The 22,546-nt window shown below is 35.3% G+C and overlaps 4 protein-coding genes across 5 annotated transcripts; 2 read left to right on the top strand and 2 right to left on the bottom strand.

Annotated features, from left to right (window-relative positions):
- On the bottom strand, positions 2,583 to 8,448 carry LOC105168329 (RNA polymerase sigma factor sigB). The gene is made up of 7 exons (XM_011088378.2): positions 8,018 to 8,448; positions 6,364 to 6,653; positions 5,231 to 5,839; positions 4,045 to 4,275; positions 3,800 to 3,940; positions 3,221 to 3,421; positions 2,583 to 3,121 (listed from the first exon to the last, which is right to left on the bottom strand). Exons 1-7 carry the CDS (start codon positions 8,103 to 8,105, stop codon positions 2,840 to 2,842), a joined length of 1,842 nt encoding a protein of 613 aa, XP_011086680.1. The 5' UTR covers positions 8,106 to 8,448; the 3' UTR covers positions 2,583 to 2,839.
- On the top strand, positions 8,659 to 12,825 carry LOC105168321 (upstream activation factor subunit UAF30). The gene is made up of 2 exons (XM_011088366.2): positions 8,659 to 9,082; positions 12,415 to 12,825. Exons 1-2 carry the CDS (start codon positions 8,780 to 8,782, stop codon positions 12,538 to 12,540), a joined length of 429 nt encoding a protein of 142 aa, XP_011086668.1. The 5' UTR covers positions 8,659 to 8,779; the 3' UTR covers positions 12,541 to 12,825.
- Positions 13,056 to 15,581, bottom strand: LOC105168317. Its single transcript, XM_011088352.2, has 7 exons — positions 15,161 to 15,581; positions 14,849 to 15,021; positions 14,722 to 14,774; positions 14,215 to 14,329; positions 13,956 to 14,078; positions 13,540 to 13,699; positions 13,056 to 13,432 (listed from the first exon to the last, which is right to left on the bottom strand). The coding sequence occupies exons 1-7, from the start codon at positions 15,332 to 15,334 to the stop codon at positions 13,247 to 13,249; spliced, it is 984 nt and encodes a 327-aa protein (XP_011086654.1). The 5' UTR covers positions 15,335 to 15,581; the 3' UTR covers positions 13,056 to 13,246.
- LOC105168303 (glycine-rich protein A3) lies at positions 17,913 to 20,714 on the top strand. 2 transcript variants are annotated; one of them, XM_011088340.2, is made up of 3 exons: positions 17,913 to 18,120; positions 19,222 to 19,548; positions 20,225 to 20,714. In XM_011088340.2, the coding sequence occupies exons 2-3, from the start codon at positions 19,254 to 19,256 to the stop codon at positions 20,440 to 20,442; spliced, it is 513 nt and encodes a 170-aa protein (XP_011086642.1). In that variant the 5' UTR covers positions 17,913 to 18,120; positions 19,222 to 19,253; the 3' UTR covers positions 20,443 to 20,714. The 2 variants fall into 2 exon arrangements, with proteins under 2 accessions (XP_011086642.1, XP_020550026.1); XM_020694367.1 differs by having other exon boundaries at positions 17,917 to 18,022.

The following is a 22,546-nucleotide window of genomic DNA, read 5'->3' as shown; positions in this document are numbered from 1 at the left end:
TTTGAAGAGGCATCTTGTGGATACTGAGTGGAAGTTTCCACTAGATTACCATACAAATTTCTCCTTTTGGCCACCTATATATTGCGACTTGTAATTTGAATCAAACATTGTGTCAGAGCAATTGCATAGCAAATTGAGGTAGAAATACCAGCTTTCCACCAGAAAAGAAAGAAGAATCCATTAGCTTTCTTCCGGAAACCCCTGAGCCGATAGCATAGACTACATTTAAGATTAGAAGCTCACCTTAATGTGTATGATTTTTCATATGTCATATGACCATTAACAACCAAAATATGAAAAAGTAAATTCTGGTCAATTTTTTACCTCAATAAATTAGCATTTCATGCATCAATGAGAAAAGGAAAAACTCAAAACTTTTTAACAAGGGAAAATTTTTGCCAATGCAAGAGAGAATAACTTTAAAAAAACACATATATACATCATATAACATGCACCGAAAAATAGAAAGGCATCATATGCTGTGTCCATTGTGCGTGCTTATTCTAAGATGGTTAAATAATTTCATCAAGAGAATTGGCATGTACAATCATCCAACGCCTCGCATCATAAGAAGTGCTGATTATCATTACTACACTAGAAATTAAACAAATGCAATCTCCCAGGTCACCAAACGAATTGGTCTGAGTATTCACAAACAAAGAAAACCCCAGAAGAATCACGCCTAAGTAAATTGCAGAAAAAGGATAGATGGAGAAAACAACAACCTAAAAACACAGTCTTTTCACCATGCATGCGTGATGAATTCCTCGCATGAAATCAGTGTGGTAGATTGGAAAAAGAATGAGAATTTTGGGGCATGGAAAGAAATCAGAACGACGAGATTTCGTTAACTTTCTTCTCTTTTCTCCTTCTCCGTTTTGCGAGCGAGAGAGTGATTTTCGCGCCACAACAATGGAAACTATCACACGTCCGTCAGCACAGCAGCTAAAATACCCAAGAAAAATCATATCATTTTGGATAATTGCATTTACATCCATCAACTATTGTCTTCTTACATAAATCATCCCAACTTTTCAAATAAATATACATATAATATCACTACTATTTCCACAAACCACCATACATACATTCCAAAAAATATTAATATTATTATACAAACTATCACTGCTTTTTACTTTTCGAGAATTTTTATAAATATGCAAAAAATAAAAATAATTTAGATAAATAAATAATAGATCAAGAAACGTAGATGTTATTTTTCTTACTTTGACTCTAAATAGGAGTGTGGTCATAATTATAAATATAACTTGAGGAAATTAGCTGTAATTTTGTAAAAAGCATAAGGAATTGATATATTTTAGCCTAACTTTATGAAATGTCAACGTAATTTATTCTAATTTTATTTAAGGAGATCGATGTAATTATTTAAGATTAGGAGACTTTACATGTAATTTAACGAACACAAGAGAGGTGGAATGAATAATAAGAAGGGCTAAATTGCATAAAAATTCTATGTGTTTTAAAAACTCAACAAAAAATCCCCTCTAATTTAGAAATAGGTAAAACACCCCCTTGTATTTGAAAAATTCAACTCAATTGCCGCTCTCCATTGACGACGTCAATTTTTTGATAAAATAATCGTAATGCCCTTATATATTACAGATTGTTCTTTTTTTAATGACCGTTGGATCCTTATTGATTAGATGAGCGCCCGTCAAATCTAATTAATTAATTTTAACCATTAGATCTTAAATTTATTAAAAAAAATTGAGAATTTCAATTTATTAAATATATACAATACTAATTTAAATATAAATACTATTTATAAAAAGTAATATAATTAATAAAATATTTAACATAAACAATAATTTAAATTTAGTATACTATTTAAAATAATTTTATAATTAGTATATAAAATATTTTTTATAATTAGTACATAAAATATTTTTCTTATAAAATTTATAAAATATTTTTTATAATTAGTACATAAAATATTTTTCTTATAAAATTTAGTATATTATTTAAAATATTCTTTTTGCTTTAAAATACGCCCATTGAAAATATATTTACCTAAAATTAGAAAATAAAATTTAGTATATTATTTTTATAATGTATTTTTTATTTTTTATATTTTATATTTAATATAAATATATTTTTAAAAAAATTTGAAATAAGAAAATAATGTATATAAATATGTATAATTTTTTTTTTATCTTTTTGGTATTTTAAAAAGTTTTTGAAATAAAAAATAATAAGTAATAAACTTATATATAATTTATTTCATATTTTAGTCATAATGGCAAAAAAGATGCAAGAACAGGCCAAAAAAAGCCTTAGTCTCTTATATAAACATATAAAGGATATTTTAGTCCAAAATAACATAAAATATTGACCAAAATAGGAGAAACTGACAACCAAGTGCACCACCCGCACATGCATGCCACATCCCGTCAATTGTTAACAGATCAGGGCATTCTTGCTGGGGTTTTAAAAACAGGAGGGAATTTTTTGCTTATTTTCAAAATACAAGGGACCTTTTTTCTAATTTAACAAAACACAAGGGGTAATATGGAATTTAACCTAATAAGAAGTCATAAACCATCCCATTCTTCGTCCTAATGTACATGCAAGAATAGATTTTCCTTCATTTGATCCAAAAGAACCTTGTATGTCTGTAATAATACAAAAATGTGATATTCACATAAGATCTCAACTATTCTTCACATGATAGTACAATGTTATTGCTGGAAAGAGAGAAAAATGGAAATTGCGTGATTCTCTAGCATTAACCAGACGACGACGAGCCTCAAGAATGAAGGTGATTCTTCTACCGGACTAAATCAGTGAAACGTGGGGTGGGGTGGTTGGGTGTGGGGGGTTACGGCATTACATATTGTTGCAAGTGCTTGGTTCTCTTTTTGTTCTTCAGCTTACGGAAAGCGCAAGATTCTATCTGTCTGATCCTTTCTCTGCTCACACCCATAAGCTCCCCGATTTCTTGCAATGTCTTCATTCTACCGTCCTCTAGGCCAAATCTCCATATTACGACTTGCTTTTCTCTTGGATTTAGGCTGTCTAGGACCTTTGCCAAATCCTGTTTCATGAACTGCTTGATCAGCAGGTCCTCTGCCGTTTCTGCTTCAGGATCGGCAATCACATCCTGAAGGAAAAAGGGAAGAAAATAAACCAGCGGGATGATGTGAGATGGTGGAACGGATAGTAAAAGAACTTAATTAAAAGATATGCATGGAGGACGTACGGAAGGTTTGAGGTCCTGGTTAATCCCGATTTTCTGGTCGAGGGATCTTGGAGCTTTGGGGGTCAACATGACGGCAGACAGCCTTTTCATTGAGAGCCCTGTCGCTTCAGCGACTTCTTCATCATCGGGATGTCTACCATTTTCACTATACAATTGCTTTCTTGCCTCCTTCACTCTATAAGTCGCCTCAACCATGTGGAACTGTCATGCCAAGCAAAGCTGTAAATTAAGCTCTGAAGGTTCAATTTTCAAGTATTTTCCTTGAATTATCCCCCATGAAAATAATATGTCAATAACAACAAAACTTCCTTTCCAAGTTCACAATATTTACAGGCCACCTCATTCCTTTTGAACAGATGATAATGTTCAGAAATTTAATGGAATGCTGTTCTATATTCAGAAAGATAGGCCATGCAGGGTTCTTTTAGCAGTGGAAACATAGTCGGGAGAATTTTGAATTTGAACGTGGTATAGTTGATAATTTCGCTAACTCCTGATTATAACTGAACTAAGCATCCCGAGGAAATTAGGATTTTCTTAAACTGAGACGATCATGACAATATGAAGCGGAATTCTTACAGGTAGTCTGATTGTCCTGGACTGGTCAGAAAGAGATTTGCGCACTGCTTGCTTAATCCACCAGTGAGCATAGGTGGAGAACTTGAAACCTTTTGTAGCATCAAATTTCTCTGCACCTCTTACAAGGCCTCGGCATCCTTCCTGAGAACGTACCAACAAGAGTAGATAGTAATGCATGGCATTTGCGACTCCTATTGCATTGAAATACTTGAAGTTTGAATGGAATGTGACAAAACAATGACTACCTGAACCAAATCTTGAAGATTCATTCCAGCTCCCTGGTAATTTTTTGCAATAGAAATAACTAAGCGGATGTTGCTCTTAATCATTTTATCTTTGCAGAGAATACCATAATTTATTTGCTTCCTCAAGGTTTTCTGATCAACACCAGCAGCTGCGGCCCACTGGGCAAAGGTAGGCTGACCACCATAGCGTTGTGTAAGCTCCATCTGAAGTCTTTCCAACTTCAGAAGGACCTGCATTCATGGAGGATAAAAATTAAAGGAAGACAAAGCAGAGACATAAATCAACTCAAGGTGGTCAGATGCTGGGCACTGGGGGAAGAGTGCATAAATTGAAAAGGATGAAGGAACTTCCAGTAATTCGTCAAGACTATCCTGCTCACATTCACTAGTGATATCTAACAACAGTTTTGTCCAACAAAGATGAAAGAAATACAGATCAAATAGAAGAGAATGGTTCATCAATTACAAAGACCAAATTAGCAAATTGAAGAAGAAGTTCTGCAATAAAAGAATTGATCAAATCTATCAAGAGGAAAAACAATTTACAATTTCAGGCCAACTGGAACTTGCTCAAGAAGACCGTATAATTGAATTTCAAAGTTTTGTGACACGAGAACAAGCTGTGCAACCTTTGGTTTCTGTAACAGTTGGAAGCTAAAGCTTGATTAAAGTTCTTGGGTTCTCCATATGGAATATGAACAAGCTGCTAATTGTCAAGAATCCACATCTCAGAGAGGATGGTGGGGCACCAGAGTTTGCAAAAGATGAACATGAACATACTAAACTGACAGCCAGAAAGCAAGGGCTAATTTCACAATCTATCAAGGCGCAACGATAAATTGTGTTAAAAAGGAAACTACAAATAGAGAAAATGTCAACGTAGAAAGAACCCAGTGTTAAAATGAGGTAGAGAACTCTTTATTGATCCAAGTATCGATGTACTGAGTTAAGAAAGGAACAATCATTGCTTAACTATAAAATCCAGAGAGAAGGAACTACAAAACAAGAGACTAATTACAACAAATATAAAGACAACGCCGGTTTGCAAAACTTTGTGTGTTGTATTTGCATGTTTTCAGAAATAGAATAAGGTCCATAGAATTAATAAATTATTTATAATACAAAGCAAAGAAAAGAATTAAAAGAAAAAAAAAAGAATAGGAAGCAAAAGTTTCTCTATAGTTACCTGAATTCCGCTTGATAACACCTGCTCCTCGGAAGCAGTGAGAAGCCTAGAAGAACTTGTAGTCCCTCTTAAGTAACGCAGAGGGTCTGAATAATCTACATCCTGGACAGCAGAGCGCTTTTTTCGGCTTGACGAACCAGATTTCACAGACACAATGTTGGCTGCCGCCTTCTCTGCAGCTCGAGTTCTTCTGGCCCTGCGCTCAGTTTGACGCTTTGATCTGACAGCTATACTCTTGGAGAGTTGTGCTTCGAGAAATTCAAGTTCCTCAGCACTAGGCTCCACATCATCAGATTCTGTAAGCGAGTGAGCAGCTGGATAATTTTCGCCCAACCCAACTTCTGCAACTTTAGCATCTCTAATATCGACTCTTTCCGCAAGATGAGCAAGCTGATTCTTCTCAAATATTGGAGTATTGACGTCAGCAAACATCCCTGTAGCACTGCTATTAGATTTTGTGGGTTTATGATGGCTGACCATCATGGCGGCATCTTTTGCTACCTTTACTGCTGCTTTAGCTAAAGCAAGTGCTTCAGATGCAGCAGCAGCAATAACAGCTTCTTCACTTGTAAGAAGAGTCTCTGTATCTAAATTTGCTCCAAGAGTTACCTGCATGTACATTGAAGTGAACAATGATGGCACCAGCTCACTAGTGCTATCAAGAATTCTTTAAGTAGTAAAAAAGGTATACATTATCTCTTTTTCTTGAGCTAAGGTCCAGGGAAGGTAACAGCGATTAAAGAACTTTTTGGAAATGAGTTCATAGAATAAGCTATATTATTGGGAGATATCGAGTCCAAGATCCAGGTAAAGAATAACAATGTAAGAAAAAGCTATATAACTTTCAACCTAACACGTAATTTAATCAAATAGAATTAGACATAGAAAAAAGCACTCTCTCATGTAGGGGTCACACATAGACAAGTTAAGACTCATACTCTCCAGATCATTGCACCTGATGCTTACTGCCCATTTTTTCTCTAAACAGAACAAAGAATTAGAATGTTCCTTCCAACAGGAAATAAACAGAATCTGCTGAAAGCCTTTTTTTTGGGTCACATAAGTTCTACTCAATATTTTATTTAATTGTTTTTATTTGATAGCCAGAATGTACAAAGAAAATATAATCCTACCTCGGAAGGGGGGGCAATTGCTCCAACATATGTCCATGGTTTGTTTGCAGCAGTTGTAATTGGATGAGCATCTAAAGAAGGTAATCCCTCCAAGTCAAGCATTGCAGTTTTTGCTGATGATGTTGGTGTTGACCATGATCTATCAGCAGGTACTTGATTAGGAATAGCTTCTAGTGATGATAATTGTAACTTCTCAAAGTCAAGTACTGTAGTTGTTGCTGTCAATGTCGGTGGTGGTGTGGTAGACAAGATACATTGTGTCCGGAAACTGGTGGCCTCTCTACTTTTTGCTGCATTTAAGTCAATTATCAAAATAAGTAAGATCAAAAGGTTCTATAACTTGAGGTCCACCAATATCACTAAAATTTCCACACCACTGGGATGCGGCTACTAATGTTTAGGAGATCTATAATGAGAACAGACGTAGATCACAGTTTACTGCTTTCTTGAATTGAAGGGAGAATTAATGGAATAATCTAGCAAAACAGTTTGGGGGTTCAATTACCATGAGGAACTTTCACAGTTAAGGCAAGCTTGGTGTAAATATTTAAGCAATCCCAACTCAGGAAGCCAATTGAAATATAATATCAATATGTATAAAAAGGACGAACAGGTCTACACTGGACAATTAGGCCAATACAAATGAAACATTTTTAAGTTCTATGAAGTGCCATAATGACTCGAAAGCACATATTGACTAGAACTGTAGTTTCCATGCATCACAACTATTTTTCAAGGAACACTGGCAGTTAACCTACATGTCAGGGTTCTGAAAAAACAAAGATGAACAGATGAAAGAACTATTCATCTCATATATGTGGAATTTCTCATGTAATGTGAGTTTCATTTTCCGTGTTACATTTTTCATCTCTCTTGTGTGCATGGAGAGCACAAATGTCTATCACCTGTTGGAAGCTTAGTTTGAGTGATCTCTGGATCAGGCGCAATAATTAAGACGAAACACATTGTTCTGCTACAATAAAACACATACTTACCAGACAGTCTTAGCATACTAACTAATGATACAACACTACAGGTATAGCACATCAGTCCAACATGCTGGGAGCTTATTCAGTTAAATCCCATAGAAGCCACAATGTTCAGGGAAATTTATGTCACAATAGAATGCAGAATACACTTTGACCATCGATACTTCTGATGGACCAACATTCCAGTTTTCTCATATCTAAGAACACAATAACTCTTAAGGCGCAAACACTACAGCACATATGAAAAAAGATGTGCATTACCAGATAGAAACTGAATTTATCTCATTCCACTTCCCGCAGTTAAAAGAGACTTACAATCTCAGACACCAAAAGAAAATTAGAAACCAAAATAAAAAATATTACCAAAGAACCCTCCACATTGTAGCCCATTCAAAATTATCATATTTTATGAATTGATCACAATAATAATACCATTACCAGATGACTAAAAGAAAGCAAACAGTCACCAAAGAAATGGAAAATGAAAACCAAATATCAACTCCATCAAAAAGATGCAATTTTCTTTCACACACACAGCACAGCCAACAATGCAGCATCATCAAGAACACGACTTTGCTAAATCCCACAAAATTTTCACCCAGCTCAAAATCAACATAAAAGATGCAATCTTTATCGCACACATAACACAGAGCGAAATGACTTACAGGAGTAGACAGAAGTATGGCTCTGGGACTTGAAGTTAACAGCAAAAGTGTCCGGCGAGCACTTGAATTGTGGCAACAGACAAGACATCGTTCTCGAATACACTCAATCACATACATATGCTTACTTCTGTAGTTTCGAACTTCCCATACATTTCATGAATACAGCCTTTTTTCTATAGAATCATTCCCTTTATTTTCCAGCAAAGAGCTTTGTATAGATTATCGGTCAATGAAGCGGACTATTTGCTTAAAGATTGTATGTAGTCAGCGTAAACAAGAGAACATTGATACCAAGAACTAGGAGAAGTCACTGCAAACACTAGTATGTGTTTGAGAGAGAGGGGGGGAGGGAAGGAGGAAGATGGAATGGCAGAAAGGGATAAATAAAAGGATAAGAGAATTTGCATTTGCTCGAGGAATTGAGGATGAGAGGAAGACAACAAACAGGCTCCACATTGTCTTGTAATTTGAGATGTGGGCTTTTCTGGGCTCAATTCGGGTAAATCCACATTCCAACATCTACGAGGACTCAATGTTTGGGCTTTAAGGGCCATCAGAACTTTGGACTCTGCTAAAGGTAAAAACAGTGTACAAATAATTTTTCATTTCGAAAAAAAGAAAAGAGAAAACCAATAAAAGGATCGGTCTTTATCGCGCTTCTCTCTCAACATACACTCACTATTTTCACTTCCCTCTCCGCCTCCGTCAATTTCAACTCAACCCCGTGAACTTCCAAGCTGTGAAGCCCAAGAAGACACACCAATGTCAACTCCGTCTGGGTTTTTCCGGGCTTCTAGGGCTGTTTTAGCAGCCGCTAGGTCCGCCACTCCCCTTACCAAACCCGACATTTCTCCCTCCTCGACCAAAAAACCCACCGTCGCCGCTGCCGCCTCCGCCGCTTCGAAATCACCCAAGGTACCAAAGGAAAAGAAGGCTTCAACCTCAGGGATAATGAAACCGACGCCGGTATCTCTCGCCCTCCAGAGCGTAGTGGGTGCCTCGGAAGTTTCTCGTGTGGAAGCTGTTAAGAAAATTTGGGCATATATCAAGCTCCATAATCTCCAGGTATTTTTACAAGAATCTTTTATCTTTGCAACTTTTATTTCTTTTTAATTTCAAATTTGTATCGTCCTCTGATGGGTTTGTGCGTTTAAGTAGAAAACGGATGTGTTTGAAGGTGTGATTAGGGTTCGCTTGTTGAAGCAAAAGTCTTGATCTTGAATCTTCTTGGATTGAGTTGGTTGGTTTCTCCTGTAGTTTTTGGCTATAAGGGCCTTTTTATATTTGACAATTAAGGAAAGCAAATGGTATTAAGAAACTATATAGAGAAATGTCTATGTATTGGAGTTTGAATGATGTATTAATACTATGTTTATTGTGAGTATTCTTCTCTCTTATTTGTAGGTTTGTGTTGGGAATCATAAGAAATATTAAGATGTGATCACTGAATCCTGTAGACAGTTAAAATGTTTGTGGGGATTTGTGGTTATATTGAACCTTTGCTAATCTTTTATTATTGCTTGCTTGATATGTGGGCTGGATACTCCACTTTGTTTATATCCATCAAACTTGAGAGCGATTGTTGTTTATATTCCCCTACTCTATTTAACTCGCGCTAATATTACTTCTGATCTATCTTCTGCACTCTGCACTTATCAGATTGATATAGTCAACTTATTCATAGCTCTTTTTCCTCTGTTTTTCCTCTTTGTTTCTAAGATCTGAATGAAACTTAGGTGGCTTCTTATTACCATTTCCATATATGTGTGGTTCAGGGATTCAGAAAAGGGGGAAGAGAGAAAAAATAGATGTGATTTTACTTGCACTGCTATATAAAATTCCATAAAATAATTATTACAAGTCAAGAACAAAATTGTCAGGGATGTGCTAATCTGTAAAACATGTCCGTATTTAGCCTCCCTTGAAGCTCTGACTCCTTTGATTCGATTAGAGTTAATGTAATTTCTTTCCTTGTTTGTTAATTTCATGCTACATTATGAAGCTTATAAATGTTTATTATTCCTTTTATGCATTCTCTTCTTGCAGACCCTTAAGGAAGAAATATGCTCATCTATCAATATTTTGCATGTTAACTGAGATTTTTTACATAGAAATGCTTTACATGTTTTTGGTGACTTCCTTTTGTTCTGACCTTTAAATACAGGAACACATTTAGTGTCTTCTAAACTTTCAGTTAGTGTTTGAACAAAATTTTCATAGAAAATTTACTTTTTGCAAGGAGATGGATGCATGTCTGCCATCATGGACCATAAGTGTATTATAATGTACCTTTACCCTTTTCTTGGCATTGTGACCAAGCAATTGGATTCAATTAACTCCTTATTGGGTCTAATTCATCCTTCCTGAATTGCGGCATACTACTCTCCTTCATATTGCATCCCTAAGTGTGTTCACTCCTACTTATCCTCTGTATCAGTTTGAAGCCGACTTGTGACTTCTTTCTTGAAAGTTGACCGTTTTTCGCATTAATTACATCTTGTCATCTTGATTTGAGTTGCTATATCCAAACGTATGTTGGGAGTTGACTTCCAAATTAAACCAGTAGGAGTCTCATACTTCGATCTCTTTGATCCTTTATCTTGATTATTTTTCCTGGTCAAGGAGAATCTTGATTAGATTATTAGAGGCATATTTATCTGAGACCTTAAATGGATTTCACAGGTTATAAATGTTTCATGGGATTTTTAGACTCAAGAAACAAGTTTTATTAGTAAATAACATTACAGAAGCTGACCGATAAGTATTCAATGCTGTCAAAATTTTAGATTCAATATTGAGCATGTTGCGAAAATAAAAGATTCCTATTTAAGTTAAAAGGTTAGCCCTTTTTTTAATTTCCATTTCTGGGCATTCGAAGCGGGATGTATGCTAAGACATGTCTTGGTCTATATTGAGATTCTTTCGACAAGCTCAAACGTACTGGCTTGTCTTGCCAAGGCTAGTATTTTCTCCCAGCCAAGAAAGTGAATAGTAAACTTTGAGTTTTGCAAGTGGGCCACGCAAAGACAAGAAAATAAAATCTTAATCTTGGCAAGACAAGCTAGAAATGTCTTAGCTTGTCTAGAAAGTCCCAACTCCCAAGATGGGCCAAATCATCTGGTCAGTTCTCGACCGTTCCCAAGATGGCCTAGAAATGAAAACAAATAAGGTGCAAGTACTTTAACATCTCTCTGTCTCAAAATCAACCAAAAACACTTTGATAATACATCCAAATAAAGTCTAAACTGTACTTTTGGTTGTGTCCTGGAAACCAATCTGTAGTATTTGCTCAACAACAATCTGGAACGATTAAGATTCTACTTCCAAGCTGCCACAGACATGCAAAGTTGACTTTATGGCATTTGACACTTCACTGGTATTTACTTGAAAAGTTAATTCTGAACCTAGATATTTTGCTGAATCAACTCCTATTTTCTAGAACATGTAAAATAAGGTATTCTACTACAACCAGGAACAAGTTACACAAGTTTTGCATGCAAGTTAATGTGTCCCTTCTCAGAGTTTGCTGTTAGATATGCTTTATCTACCTGTCCAAATAGGCTTAAGTCTGTCATACAGTGAAAAATGGTGAACACTGTAATTTGTAAACCTCCTGTGTTAATCTCTAAACAGTAAATGGCCTACCACTTTTAACTTGGCAGAATCGCTTAGAATTGGTTTATATAGCCCCCAAGACATGTATCAGCTATGCTGAGGGACAACCTTCTTCTATCTTTTGATGTACACGTAGTTTCAATCACATTGGATTATTAGTTAATCGATGTGTATGTTGATGTGCCATCTGTATAATTCTACCATATCAATGCTTCTAAAGAAAGCGTGACCGAGGTTTGGTGTAATGAGCTTAGCGTTCCATAGATGTTTGATTTACCTATCTAATTAAGAGGCCTAACTGACAAAATAATGATCATCCATTTTCTGCTCAAGTTCTTTGGTTTAATAAAATTGAACTTCACAATCTATTGGTCAAACATCTTGTGCTTCGTTCTGGCAAGTTGCTTCTCATATGGGCTATGAAACTCTGTAATTCTAATTATTTAGTTTCAAGTGCCGACTACTTGCTTTTTCTGATGATGAGGCTCGTTTATCACTGATTTCACTCTGTTTGGCAATACGTTGGTTAACACAAACATGCAGACATTCTTAATCAGAATTCAGTTTTCGTTCTGTTCTTTTCTGGACTAATGCCAGTTCATAGACATTTTTGTCGACTACTAGCTTTTTCTGATGATGAAGCTCGTTTGTCGCCAATTTCACTCTGTTTTGCAATACACCAGTTAACACAAGCATGCAAACATTCATAATCAGAATTTGATTTTCATTCTGTTCTTTTGTGGACTAATGCGAGTGTGTCGCATGGACATTTTTGCCTGCAGAACCCATCAAATAAGAAGGAGATCATTTGTGATGCCAAGCTCAAGAAACTGTTTAATGGAAAGGACAAAGTGGGGTTTCTAGAGATTGCTAAGCTGCTTTCTCCCCATTTTGTGAAGGCTAATTAACTGCTGATTGAGTCGGCGTCTTTGTTGTGGGGAATGTCCAACCCTCATCAAGTAACCGTTGAAACTCACTCTAAAACCTCTTTCTGGTGTTGCTCACAAGTTTGTTTGTACCCTATGTTTCAGGAATACTGGTAACTTGATGTTTCTAGCTTGATGTCTTTGTACAAAACACGTAGGATGTTTTATTTTGTTTATTCTACTTCTGGAAGTGAATTCCGAAACTCAAATGTTCTTAGAGGGTTTAGATTTTCTCAGGAAAAAAAATGTATCTTGCATTGGCAGTTACTGAGGAAAAGGGGAATCACTAAGCTGTGAGCCAAACAATTTGGAAGGAATCCTCTCCACTGTGATAGAACAAAATCTGCCTACCCTCCTCTGTGTCCTCATTCAAAATGGAATCTCATTTCATGTCTGCATTTGCAAAAGACAGGACTCATCCGCCACATGAATATGTTCTTTTCTGACCAAATGAAAGATGTCTTACAATTGTCGAAAACACAGCCAAGGAACCAATGGAGATGAGAAAATGGGCATCATATAAAAATGAAAAGTACAATGGGCACATAAAACTTCAACATACACTATTGCAATTAGATGGAGAAGAAACCAATAGTTCAAGAAATATATCCGCTCCAAACATCTGGTGAAGTTAGTGAAAAAATGTCAGCACGAGTAATTGCTCTTTCTTGAGTGCGTAGACACACAATTAGTTGAGGAGGTGGTGTATCCATTGTTCAACGATTGCAGGAGACCCATACCATGGTCTTGTTCCATCGTCAGAGCCAACAGGAGAGTGGTAAACTCCATCCAGAGTGATGTTCAGCGCACCTTCCAGATGTGCAGACATCTCCGGCACAACTCCATCGCCCCATACGTCTGCTTGGCCGCAAACCTAGTGCAAAATAATCACATATAGAGTACAACATTATGTTTCTCAGCAATGGAATAAATATCATATCAGAGTAGAAATTTGAATGTACCAGAACCAACAGTTTTTACCTGCTTATATCCTTGACCAATAAATCGAGCTTGCAAGGTGGTAGATGCTGGTTCTGATGCACCAATGGCAGTCATTTCACCAACTGGTTGATCAATTTCCACTATAGCTGCGGAACTATTGCCATCACTAGATCCAAGTAGACGGGCCCCTTGTATGTACCTGACATATGCGCCAATCAGTTTGTTTTTTTATAGTTTCAGGAGACAACACATGAATCATGCAAATGATCACCTTCATTATCATCGTTTAAAATCGAGCAACCAGATCATTTTCAGTCTTCAGAAACTATAATTATAGAAGTTGTTCTAAACAAAAGCATTGATGTCAAAAGAACACACACAGCAATTTACTATTAGCCAAAACTACAAAAACATTTACTATTTTCGAGCACTTTCAACCAGCAATTCGAATTTACCTTCCTGCAATGCAAACATATCTTAACTCTGGGGTGTAGACAGCTTTAGCACAATGCTTTTCGACATAATCCAGGAGGCCCCTAGTTTGATCGATGACTCCAGATATGCCTTTAGGTGGTGCACTGACAAAAATGAAAGGAAAACACCACTATCAAAATCCATGAACGCAAATGAGAGTGTTGTGGAACCATGAGTAACCACGTAAACAAGGAAATGAATTGAATATGCTTTAGATGTCCAGAACCAAAATTTACATACAGGTGCGGGGTTCCTAGTGTCAACAACAGGGAAACATCAGAAATCCCGAATTCTTGCAAGTAAAGACGGGCAAGCCATCCTCCCGCTGAGTGCCCAATCAAAGATAAGGTTGAACCTACAGAAGAAACTGGCGTGAATTATGGATGTAATAAGTCATGTTTAACACAAAAATGTCCGTTGATCAACTGCAGTTCCCACCAAACAAAAATACGGAGTAAAGGTGAAAACGAAGGATTAGCTTGATAATCCTAGTTCGACTCTTTACCTAAGAAGGCAAATAAAGAAACACGTTGAACTCAAAAATAAAATGCTATGTTTCCGACCAGATTATAGACAACCGTTTACCAATGTGTACACTGTGGAAACATGTGGATTGTATGCTTGACATAGTGAAAAGGATTTGATTACAATGTGTTACATATGGTTCACTTGCCATTGTAATTTCAGACAACAATGAATGAAATTGGATGAAACACTGGTAGGAAAATTGCAAGTAAGATTACAAACCTTGAGCCAGTTCCTTTGCATCATTAACAGCTTCTTCGATCCTTTTAAGATACCTGCCATAAAATCCAGGAAAGATTGAATACTCTGACAAAGGTAAAGAGATGAAGCAGCAGGGTCAGAATATTACCAATCAAGAACGGGTCGAGGGCGGAGAGTGCCTCGCCAATAATTTGAGTCGAGCAAGCCAGCAGCATTTCTCAGCCAATCAATTCTTGAAACCTTCGCAATCACAGTGGGAACCCCATAATTTTTCAAAACAAGGGCTAATTTCTGATAGTCATTTGTATTATTCCCCAATCCCTGCAAGAAAAAGAAAGAATGAGAACCCATTTATTACATTCGCAAATATCCAGAAAAAAAACTTTTAAAATGTAGTGAAGAATGAAACATATATATATATATATATATAGAGAGAGAGAGAGAGAGAGAGGGTGTTAACTGGAAGAATGACAGCAGGGCGGTAGGTGGTGGAAGTGGTGGGCGGGGAAGAAATGGGATCACCCTGAGAGAGTGTGGAAGTGCAACGGCAGCTCCGGCGTGATGATAGTGCGAACTTGATTGGTGATGGTGGCAGAGGAAGTGGCGGCGAAGCCAAAGCCACGGCCATGACCATCTTCTTCCACCGGCAACCAGGGGCGGAGGTGGTAGTTAAGTTAAGGCGTTTGTGGTGGTTAATGGCCGGTAATTCTAGTGACACACATTCGTTGGAAAACAAGTCATCATTTGTTGGTTTCTCCAATTAGATTAATTGTTAAAGTTACCGTAAAATAGGGAGATTTGACACCGACGCTTCATTTCTCTTTTGTTTGCAACTTCATTACTTCTCCTCAGTATTATTGCAGAGTCGCAGACAGTACAAAGAAATGACATTACAGAACTCAAGCTACCAGCTTTGGAAAAAATGTACTATAGTCAGACAACCTTTGACATGACATGAGGGACAACGTCAAGTCCTCCAAATAAATGTTAATATCGACCATAAAATTCAACTCAAATTAGTATTGATTATATTTTTTAAATAATACATCAATTATTTTATAAGTGCATTATATTCATAATTAATTTTGATCTGACCAAATTTAATCAAGATTACAATTTTTCAATCTGATGGCTCGTTTTATCTATTCTATTTATTAAAATATCTTCAAACATACTTATTTTTACACAAAATGATTGTCTCTTTAAATTTTTCTACCAATAATATTATATTCAAGAACAATAAAAAATAATAAAAAAATATTTAAGAAAATATTAGTTCCAATCAGTTCTTGTAATTTAGTTTTTATTTTCTTTATAATTACAACGAAACTTTAAATGATGCACACGTACTGAATGCGCATCAATAGCTAATTTTATATGAACAAATGGGTGAATTATAAATGTTAAATAAAATGTGTGATGGGATTATTTATAATATTTATAGAAAAATATTTATCGTATAGTATTATAATATGAATAATAGTACATAGTTTACTATTTTGCATAGGATATATAAAATGACATGTTGCAATTTAGATAAACTCTTTTGAGATTTGTACAATTTTAAAAGAATTCTTTGCAATTTACTCTGTAATATTTTATAAAGTGGAACGTTGAGATTGACATTTTATCTTATTATAAGGACGTTATGGTGAATTCATTAATTAATTTTAAATCATAACTCGAAAAGATAAATACTCACAAAAATTAATCAATCAATCAATTCACGCCACAAAAATAAACAACATATTAAATTCTCACCTCATAATTTATGTCGCATATCAACTTGTTACGTATGTCAAAACCTCTGCAATCGAATTTGTAACACTGATGTCATCAGCTGCTTACGACAATCATCAACCACTCCACTTTCTTTTATTGCCTGAATCAACTCCAGACAACATTTTCCACGATTACATGCATCCTACCTCTTACAAATCAAATTAAGAACCTCAATTCTTTGGTAGTAATATTCTTGCTCCCCACTTGCATATTTTTATTATGTCCTCGTTACACTTCTAACCTATTCTTCTTAAAAAAAAAAATAATTCATTATATTGTTTAATATATTTAAATTCAAAAATTGATTTAATATTATGAAATAAAAAAATCCTAAGAAATTACTGTAGAAGTAAATATATAAACATATTTGTGAGGCTAAAATTCACAATATTTTAATTGATTGTAAGATTTCGACCTTACTAATAATACAAAGTCGCTTTATGTACAGTTCTAACTTGAAATATTAAATAAGTGCAACTTTGAAATAATGTTTACAATTTCACGCATTATTGTTATTATAATTAACGGGTGAGATATGGTTTACTTATTTAATTGTTACACACGTACGTATAACTCGTAATATGAAATAAAAGTACACCAAACGTTCAATGCATATCTATTGGTCCAATTTCTAGGAAAATTCACCTTAAAATATTGGAATAGCGAACGAAAATTTGGTGGGAATTTATTACGAAAATCACGTGTAATATCTGGTAAAGATTTTGAAAATTGTTCAATTTTTATGTTTGAATCACGATTACAACACATATCAGATGTTGATATTGAACTTATTTTGTATCTATTTTATTGACACATGAATCGTATAAATTCTTGAATATTTATAATATATGGACTCATTTTATAGGTACGTAGTTATTATTATAAGATTGCACTCTGTAGCCAGATGGTGTTCTACGACTTCTATAATTTTGAACTTTCAGAACGAATCGAAATTGCCGCATCAAATAATTGTATTCTTTAATTATGTATAATTGAAGGAACGAGGTTCCTTCCTTTTTCTTCTTTTATTTATTTATAGTAAGCTTAAAGGCTAAGCTTACTTGTTTTTTATTTATTTATTTAATTTATTCTTTTATATTTTTCGGACAGTTTTCATTTAAACATCTAATTTCCAGAATTAATTTTTCTATGTATAAAATATTCCATGTAAGCGTTTTCTTTCTTTTTATTTTTATTTTTTTAATTTTTCCGGACGTTTCCAAAATAACAAAACATAATTATACAAGTCCCTTTTTATTTTAATTACTGATTTCACATGAGAGCTCCAGCCACTATTTTTATTCTTCAGAGTCAATATTAATCTAATCGTGTCAAAATTTAATACATTATTAATTTATTAAAATATTAATTTAATTCTGTAACCATCGATTTTATTAAAATAAAATCTAAACATCGTCTGAAATGATTTCAAAAGATTATGGATAGGAAAACGGAACTGTGTCTGAATTGAAGAGCCCCACCGGATAAAGCATACATTACGCGTAGAAGGAACGCGTGAATTATAGAGATAAGTACGCAGGTGTATCGCTTGTTAATAACATCATCCGCAGGGATTTTCTGTTTTTACAAAGTTTCAACTTCCTAAGGAAAAAGGGAAGAATAGGCGTAATTCATCCGGTAATCTTGGTTGAAATCTAAATTTGAATGGTTTCTTGTTCCTTATTAAAAGGGTTTCTGATTCTTGAATTAATTGATGATATTTACTTTTAGAATTGTGCTTTTCGGGCCTTCAGGTTATGGATTCTGGCTTTTTGTTCTTCCGTCCCCGGATGATTGATACATGATGATGACGATGATTATGTTGGATTTCTTGTTTTCTTGGATGGGACTTGCTTTGAATTCTGTCCTGGTTTCTTTTTTGATGCTTTTGTGCATGCATAAGAGCCTGTTGCTTATTGATTTGTCTCGGTTATGATCTACCAATTACTCAAGTTCCTGTTTCAAATGCTTTTCTTCACAGATCAATAGCTAAAAACAGCTAACTTTCTTGAATTTACCCTGTTTGCTCCTGCTTCTCCTTTGTCGTCTGTATCTGGTTATGAATGTCTTCAAATTGGAAACTTTTACAGCTGATATTGAATATCTGGTGGTTTTTTTAGTAAAATTTTGTGAGACTTGCTCTCTAATTTTGGGATTGGTCTATGAATCTGTGAAGAAATAATCATTTAAAATAGAAAAACCATGTTATAAGATAGTATTTCACAAGATGATTCGCGATTTAGCCTTTTAGTTTGATCACAAGGAAGGGTAAAGGGTTGGGATTGGGGTTGAGGGCTGAGCGTTTCGGATTAATTAGAAATCCCTTTTTGTCTGATTACAAGGCTATCAAGAATTGGCTTTTATTAACTGGTTTACATGCCTATGAAGCATCAAAGATTAGAATTTCTTGTTTGTTCGGCAAAGTCAAGTGTAAATAATTGCTAATTTCGGATGTAGTATTATATGTTCCTCAAAACCATTGAGTTTCTCTACAAATTTGTAAATAATAGATCACTGAGTATCCCAGATATACTCTTTCTTTATCACCGCAACTATGCTTTCTCTTTGTTTCATTCATTTTCTTTGGAAATTCAAATTATTGCTCAAGAACGTCCCTGAGTTCGAGTACATGCTCTCTGTACGTTAAGCATAATATGCCCTGAACAGCGTAACAATAAAATTGTTTATTTGCTGCTTACATCTTCTTGATGCATGACTCTGTTAATCCCTTTTTCACAGTCAGTCTGGTTATAATTCAAATTCAAATAGAAATGGATGGTGGAAGGGGCAATCAAGATAGTCAGGACAAAGGGTGGTTCTCTAATCTTGCAGCATATGCCGGTGGAGCTGGACACTATCCTCCACCTCATGGAGCTTACCCTCCTCCAGGCTATCCTCCCCATGGCTATCCTCCTCCCGCAGGCTATCCTCCCCCCGCAGGCTATCCTCCTCTAGCTGGAGGATATCCTCCACCTCATGGGTACCCGCCGGCAGGGTACCCACCAGCGTCATATCCTCCCCCACATGGATACCCTCCATCAGGTTATCCTGGTCCATCTCACTCAGGTATTGTCATATTGATTTTTGAATAAATCACCAAAGATAGTACATATCTCCTTTGTTGCATCTGATCCTGAAATCTTTTATTTCCATTTCATCATTTAGCTATTGCTTTCATTGCAGAAGCATCCTCTTCTGTGGGACTTGGTCATTATGAATTGACTACTTTAGTTATGCTAATATAGTATATGATGCATATGATGGCTTGAAATGTCTACAAGGTCTTGTAGTTAGACCTAGACGGTAATCGTGGACCTTGTTTCTTTGATAGGAACAAGTTATCATGCTTTTTAATGTGCAAGCAAAATGCTCGTTTGAGAGCAGTTAAATCTAAAAACAACTCGATCATCTCTAAATATGTTAGCTAATAATTATTGATAATGTTACTCGTAAGTCTACTAGTGCCATACATGCACAATATAGTTAAGTGTTAATGTTGATTGATATTATGTAGTTGAACTAGTAATCCTACGCCACATAATAATTTTGAATATTACAATTATAACACGCAAAAATCAATTAATATTGCTGGCTAAGAATAATTTGAAGTTACAATGGTTGAGTTTATATCGAATGAGCAACTTGATCTCTTTTTTATTTCTCACGATTATTCTACATGTTAGCAACTTATCATGTCCTGTACCCAATGCACTAATTGATGTTGTAATAAACAATTCTGAAGGTCCTGGAGTCGGAGCACTCCTAGCAGGAGGTGCAGCAGCAGCAGCAGCTGCTTATGGGGCTCACCACTTGGCACATGGCGGACACTATCATCACGGTGGATTTTTCGGCCATCATGGGAAGTTCAAGCACGGCAAGTTCAAACACGGGAAGTTTGGGAAACGTTGGAAGCATGGCCATGGCATGTTTGGGAAGCACAAGTTCAAGAAATGGAAATAATGCGACAGGATCCTCATTTTTCTTAAATGGCTTGCATCCACTGCCGGCATCTTTCTTTTCTACGAATTCTCATGGAATGGATGTTTTCTTATTTTTCCTCTTGGTGATGAATTCTCATGCACTCTGATGTTGGAACGTGGTTTGTTTCGTTATGCCTTTGTATAGAGCTGCCGTTAATAATATTCCTGAATCTTTTATTACCTGAAATTTCTGAAAATTTATTGCGCTTCGAACTCAGGCTGTGTGTATAATATGTTTCTTTGGTTATATTAGAACTGGAGATGTGTTGTGGTTAGTAATACACGTATATATACATGAAACTTCATGGAAAATGGTTGTAAATTGTCCAGAACTATGGACTTGAGTTCTTGAACCAAATTCAGGTCTGAGAAGCAGTGTCCGAGAAACAACCACCTGCTATCTCCATTCCTAGGCCGGACTATTCCTCTCTACATCTACAAAATTCAATTCAGTCCAATTTGGGCTGACGGTTGAAGAATTGGTTATAGTAGTTGTGATGTTTGAATTTACAATTTTATAATTAATTATATAAAGGATTAATTACACTTAAATCTTCTTTAAAAATATAAAACCAAGGAGAGTTTGGTGCCGGTTGTGCTGCGTGAGTCTCCAAGCAAGCGAAAGTCTTTGGGGCACCGCCGTTCTCACGGAGCATGGGGAGGATGCACGACGCACCAGGAAAAGCTTCGGATGTCTATTTTATTTTGGAGTTGCTTTCTTTAGTAAGAATCCTAGGTGAAAATAATATTATATTTTTTTTAAAAAAATTAAAGATATATTTACACTCCCCTTTGAAAACTTACTGTTTACACATGACCCCCATTTGTTAGGGTTTAGATGAAAATGCTGAAGTTATCATAAAAATTACATAAATTTATAATTTTATTGCTTATTTATATTCACATATAATAAGGGACAAAATGAATGATGTTAACCTCACACCATATATATATATATTACATTTATCCTTTATAAGTATAAAAATATAACGAAAATGTTAAACGAGGGTCAAATATAAAACTTCATGTAATTTTTTTGCCAGCGCTAAATTTTTTTGTTCAAATCCTAAAGAAATGGGAGTATAACCCGTGAATTCTTGAAGGGGTGTAATTGTAGTTTCAAAATTTCTTTGGGGAGAGAAGTGTAATTTCGTATTTATTGAGAAAATCTAAGTGTAGTTAACTCTTATATAAACACAGATTTTAACTAAATTCCAAAACTAACCTCATTTTTAAAATTAATGAAGGAATTACTTAATGAATATAATAGATAATTAGATAAAAAAAATAGTTATAATATGACTAAAAGATTATAAAATAAACCATTGTGTTCTGAAAGTGATCAAACGACATAAATGTTACATAGTAACGGACCCTAAGACATGATTTTGATAACCACAAAAATATTATAATGTACAGAAGCCGACGACCCCTCAACTCACCATCACATACTGCCATTTATTGTTTGGTTTTGCATCTTTAGTCTCAGCCAACGGCTTTCCCAATCCCAATTGTTGTGTGGTATATTTGAAGTCCATGTTCTTGTTATTTTCCATTCTCCATTCTCCATGTGCTGCTGTCTCAATTCCCACACTTGCAGCTTTCTCATTTTGTCTGTCAATCCACGTTGTAATGGAATGTATCCTCAAATATGCAACTCAGATACGCAAACAAACGTATCTCATTAATTGTCCAGCGGATTGAATTTTCGATACGATTCCATGTTAACAAGAGTATCTTATAATAATTATAGTATACTTTTCATATGATTGACCACTTATTTTGATAAATTATAAACCGTCACACGAATGAGTTTAGTTATTAGTAACATGTTGTAAGAGTTTGTGCATACTTAAATGTAAGTAAGTAGTGTGGAGATGTGTGTTAAGATGTTGAGGCTTCTACTCATCAAGTTGGAAAATGAATGCGCATATTGCAGGCGTCCACATCAAATATTAGCCAGTACTTGTGATGTTCAACATTAAAGACCACTGTCCCCACAAATTACCTGCATTTTATAATGTCTACAGTTCCCTCATTCTTCTCACATACTTCCTTCCTTGTAAGTTGTAAGAAAAAGAGAG

This window comes from Sesamum indicum, linkage group LG1, assembly GCF_000512975.1.
Source record: "Sesamum indicum cultivar Zhongzhi No. 13 linkage group LG1, S_indicum_v1.0, whole genome shotgun sequence".
Classification (NCBI taxonomy): Eukaryota; Viridiplantae; Streptophyta; class Magnoliopsida; order Lamiales; family Pedaliaceae; genus Sesamum; species Sesamum indicum.
The sequence above is the reverse complement of the archived record's forward strand: the minus strand, read 5'-3'. Positions and strand labels throughout refer to the sequence as shown.

Bases quoted from the DNA above. Each gene is read 5' to 3' on its own strand.
- LOC105168329 (XM_011088378.2), bottom strand. From the start codon at position 8,105: ATGTCTTGTCTGTTGCCACAATTCAAGTGCTCGCCGGACACTTTTGCT. The intron at 3,941-4,044 runs GTAGTCATTGTT...GTACGTTCTCAG, and splicing joins ATCTTCAAGATTTGGTTCAG to GAAGGATGCCGAGGCCTTGT. The intron at 3,422-3,799 runs GTAAGAATTCCG...TTGGCATGACAG, and splicing joins CCAGGACAATCAGACTACCT to TTCCACATGGTTGAGGCGAC.
- LOC105168321 (XM_011088366.2), top strand. From the start codon at position 8,780: ATGTCAACTCCGTCTGGGTTTTTCCGGGCTTCTAGGGCTGTTTTAGCA. The intron at 9,083-12,414 runs GTATTTTTACAA...TTTTGCCTGCAG, and splicing joins TCAAGCTCCATAATCTCCAG to AACCCATCAAATAAGAAGGA.
- LOC105168317 (XM_011088352.2), bottom strand. From the start codon at position 15,334: ATGGTCATGGCCGTGGCTTTGGCTTCGCCGCCACTTCCTCTGCCACCA. The intron at 14,330-14,721 runs GTTTGTAATCTT...TTTCTTCTGTAG, and splicing joins TGCAAAGGAACTGGCTCAAG to GTTCAACCTTATCTTTGATT. The intron at 14,079-14,214 runs GTATGTAAATTT...CATTTTTGTCAG, and splicing joins ACACTAGGAACCCCGCACCT to TGCACCACCTAAAGGCATAT.
- LOC105168303 (XM_011088340.2), top strand. From the start codon at position 19,254: ATGGATGGTGGAAGGGGCAATCAAGATAGTCAGGACAAAGGGTGGTTC. The intron at 19,549-20,224 runs GTATTGTCATAT...ACAATTCTGAAG, and splicing joins TCCTGGTCCATCTCACTCAG to GTCCTGGAGTCGGAGCACTC.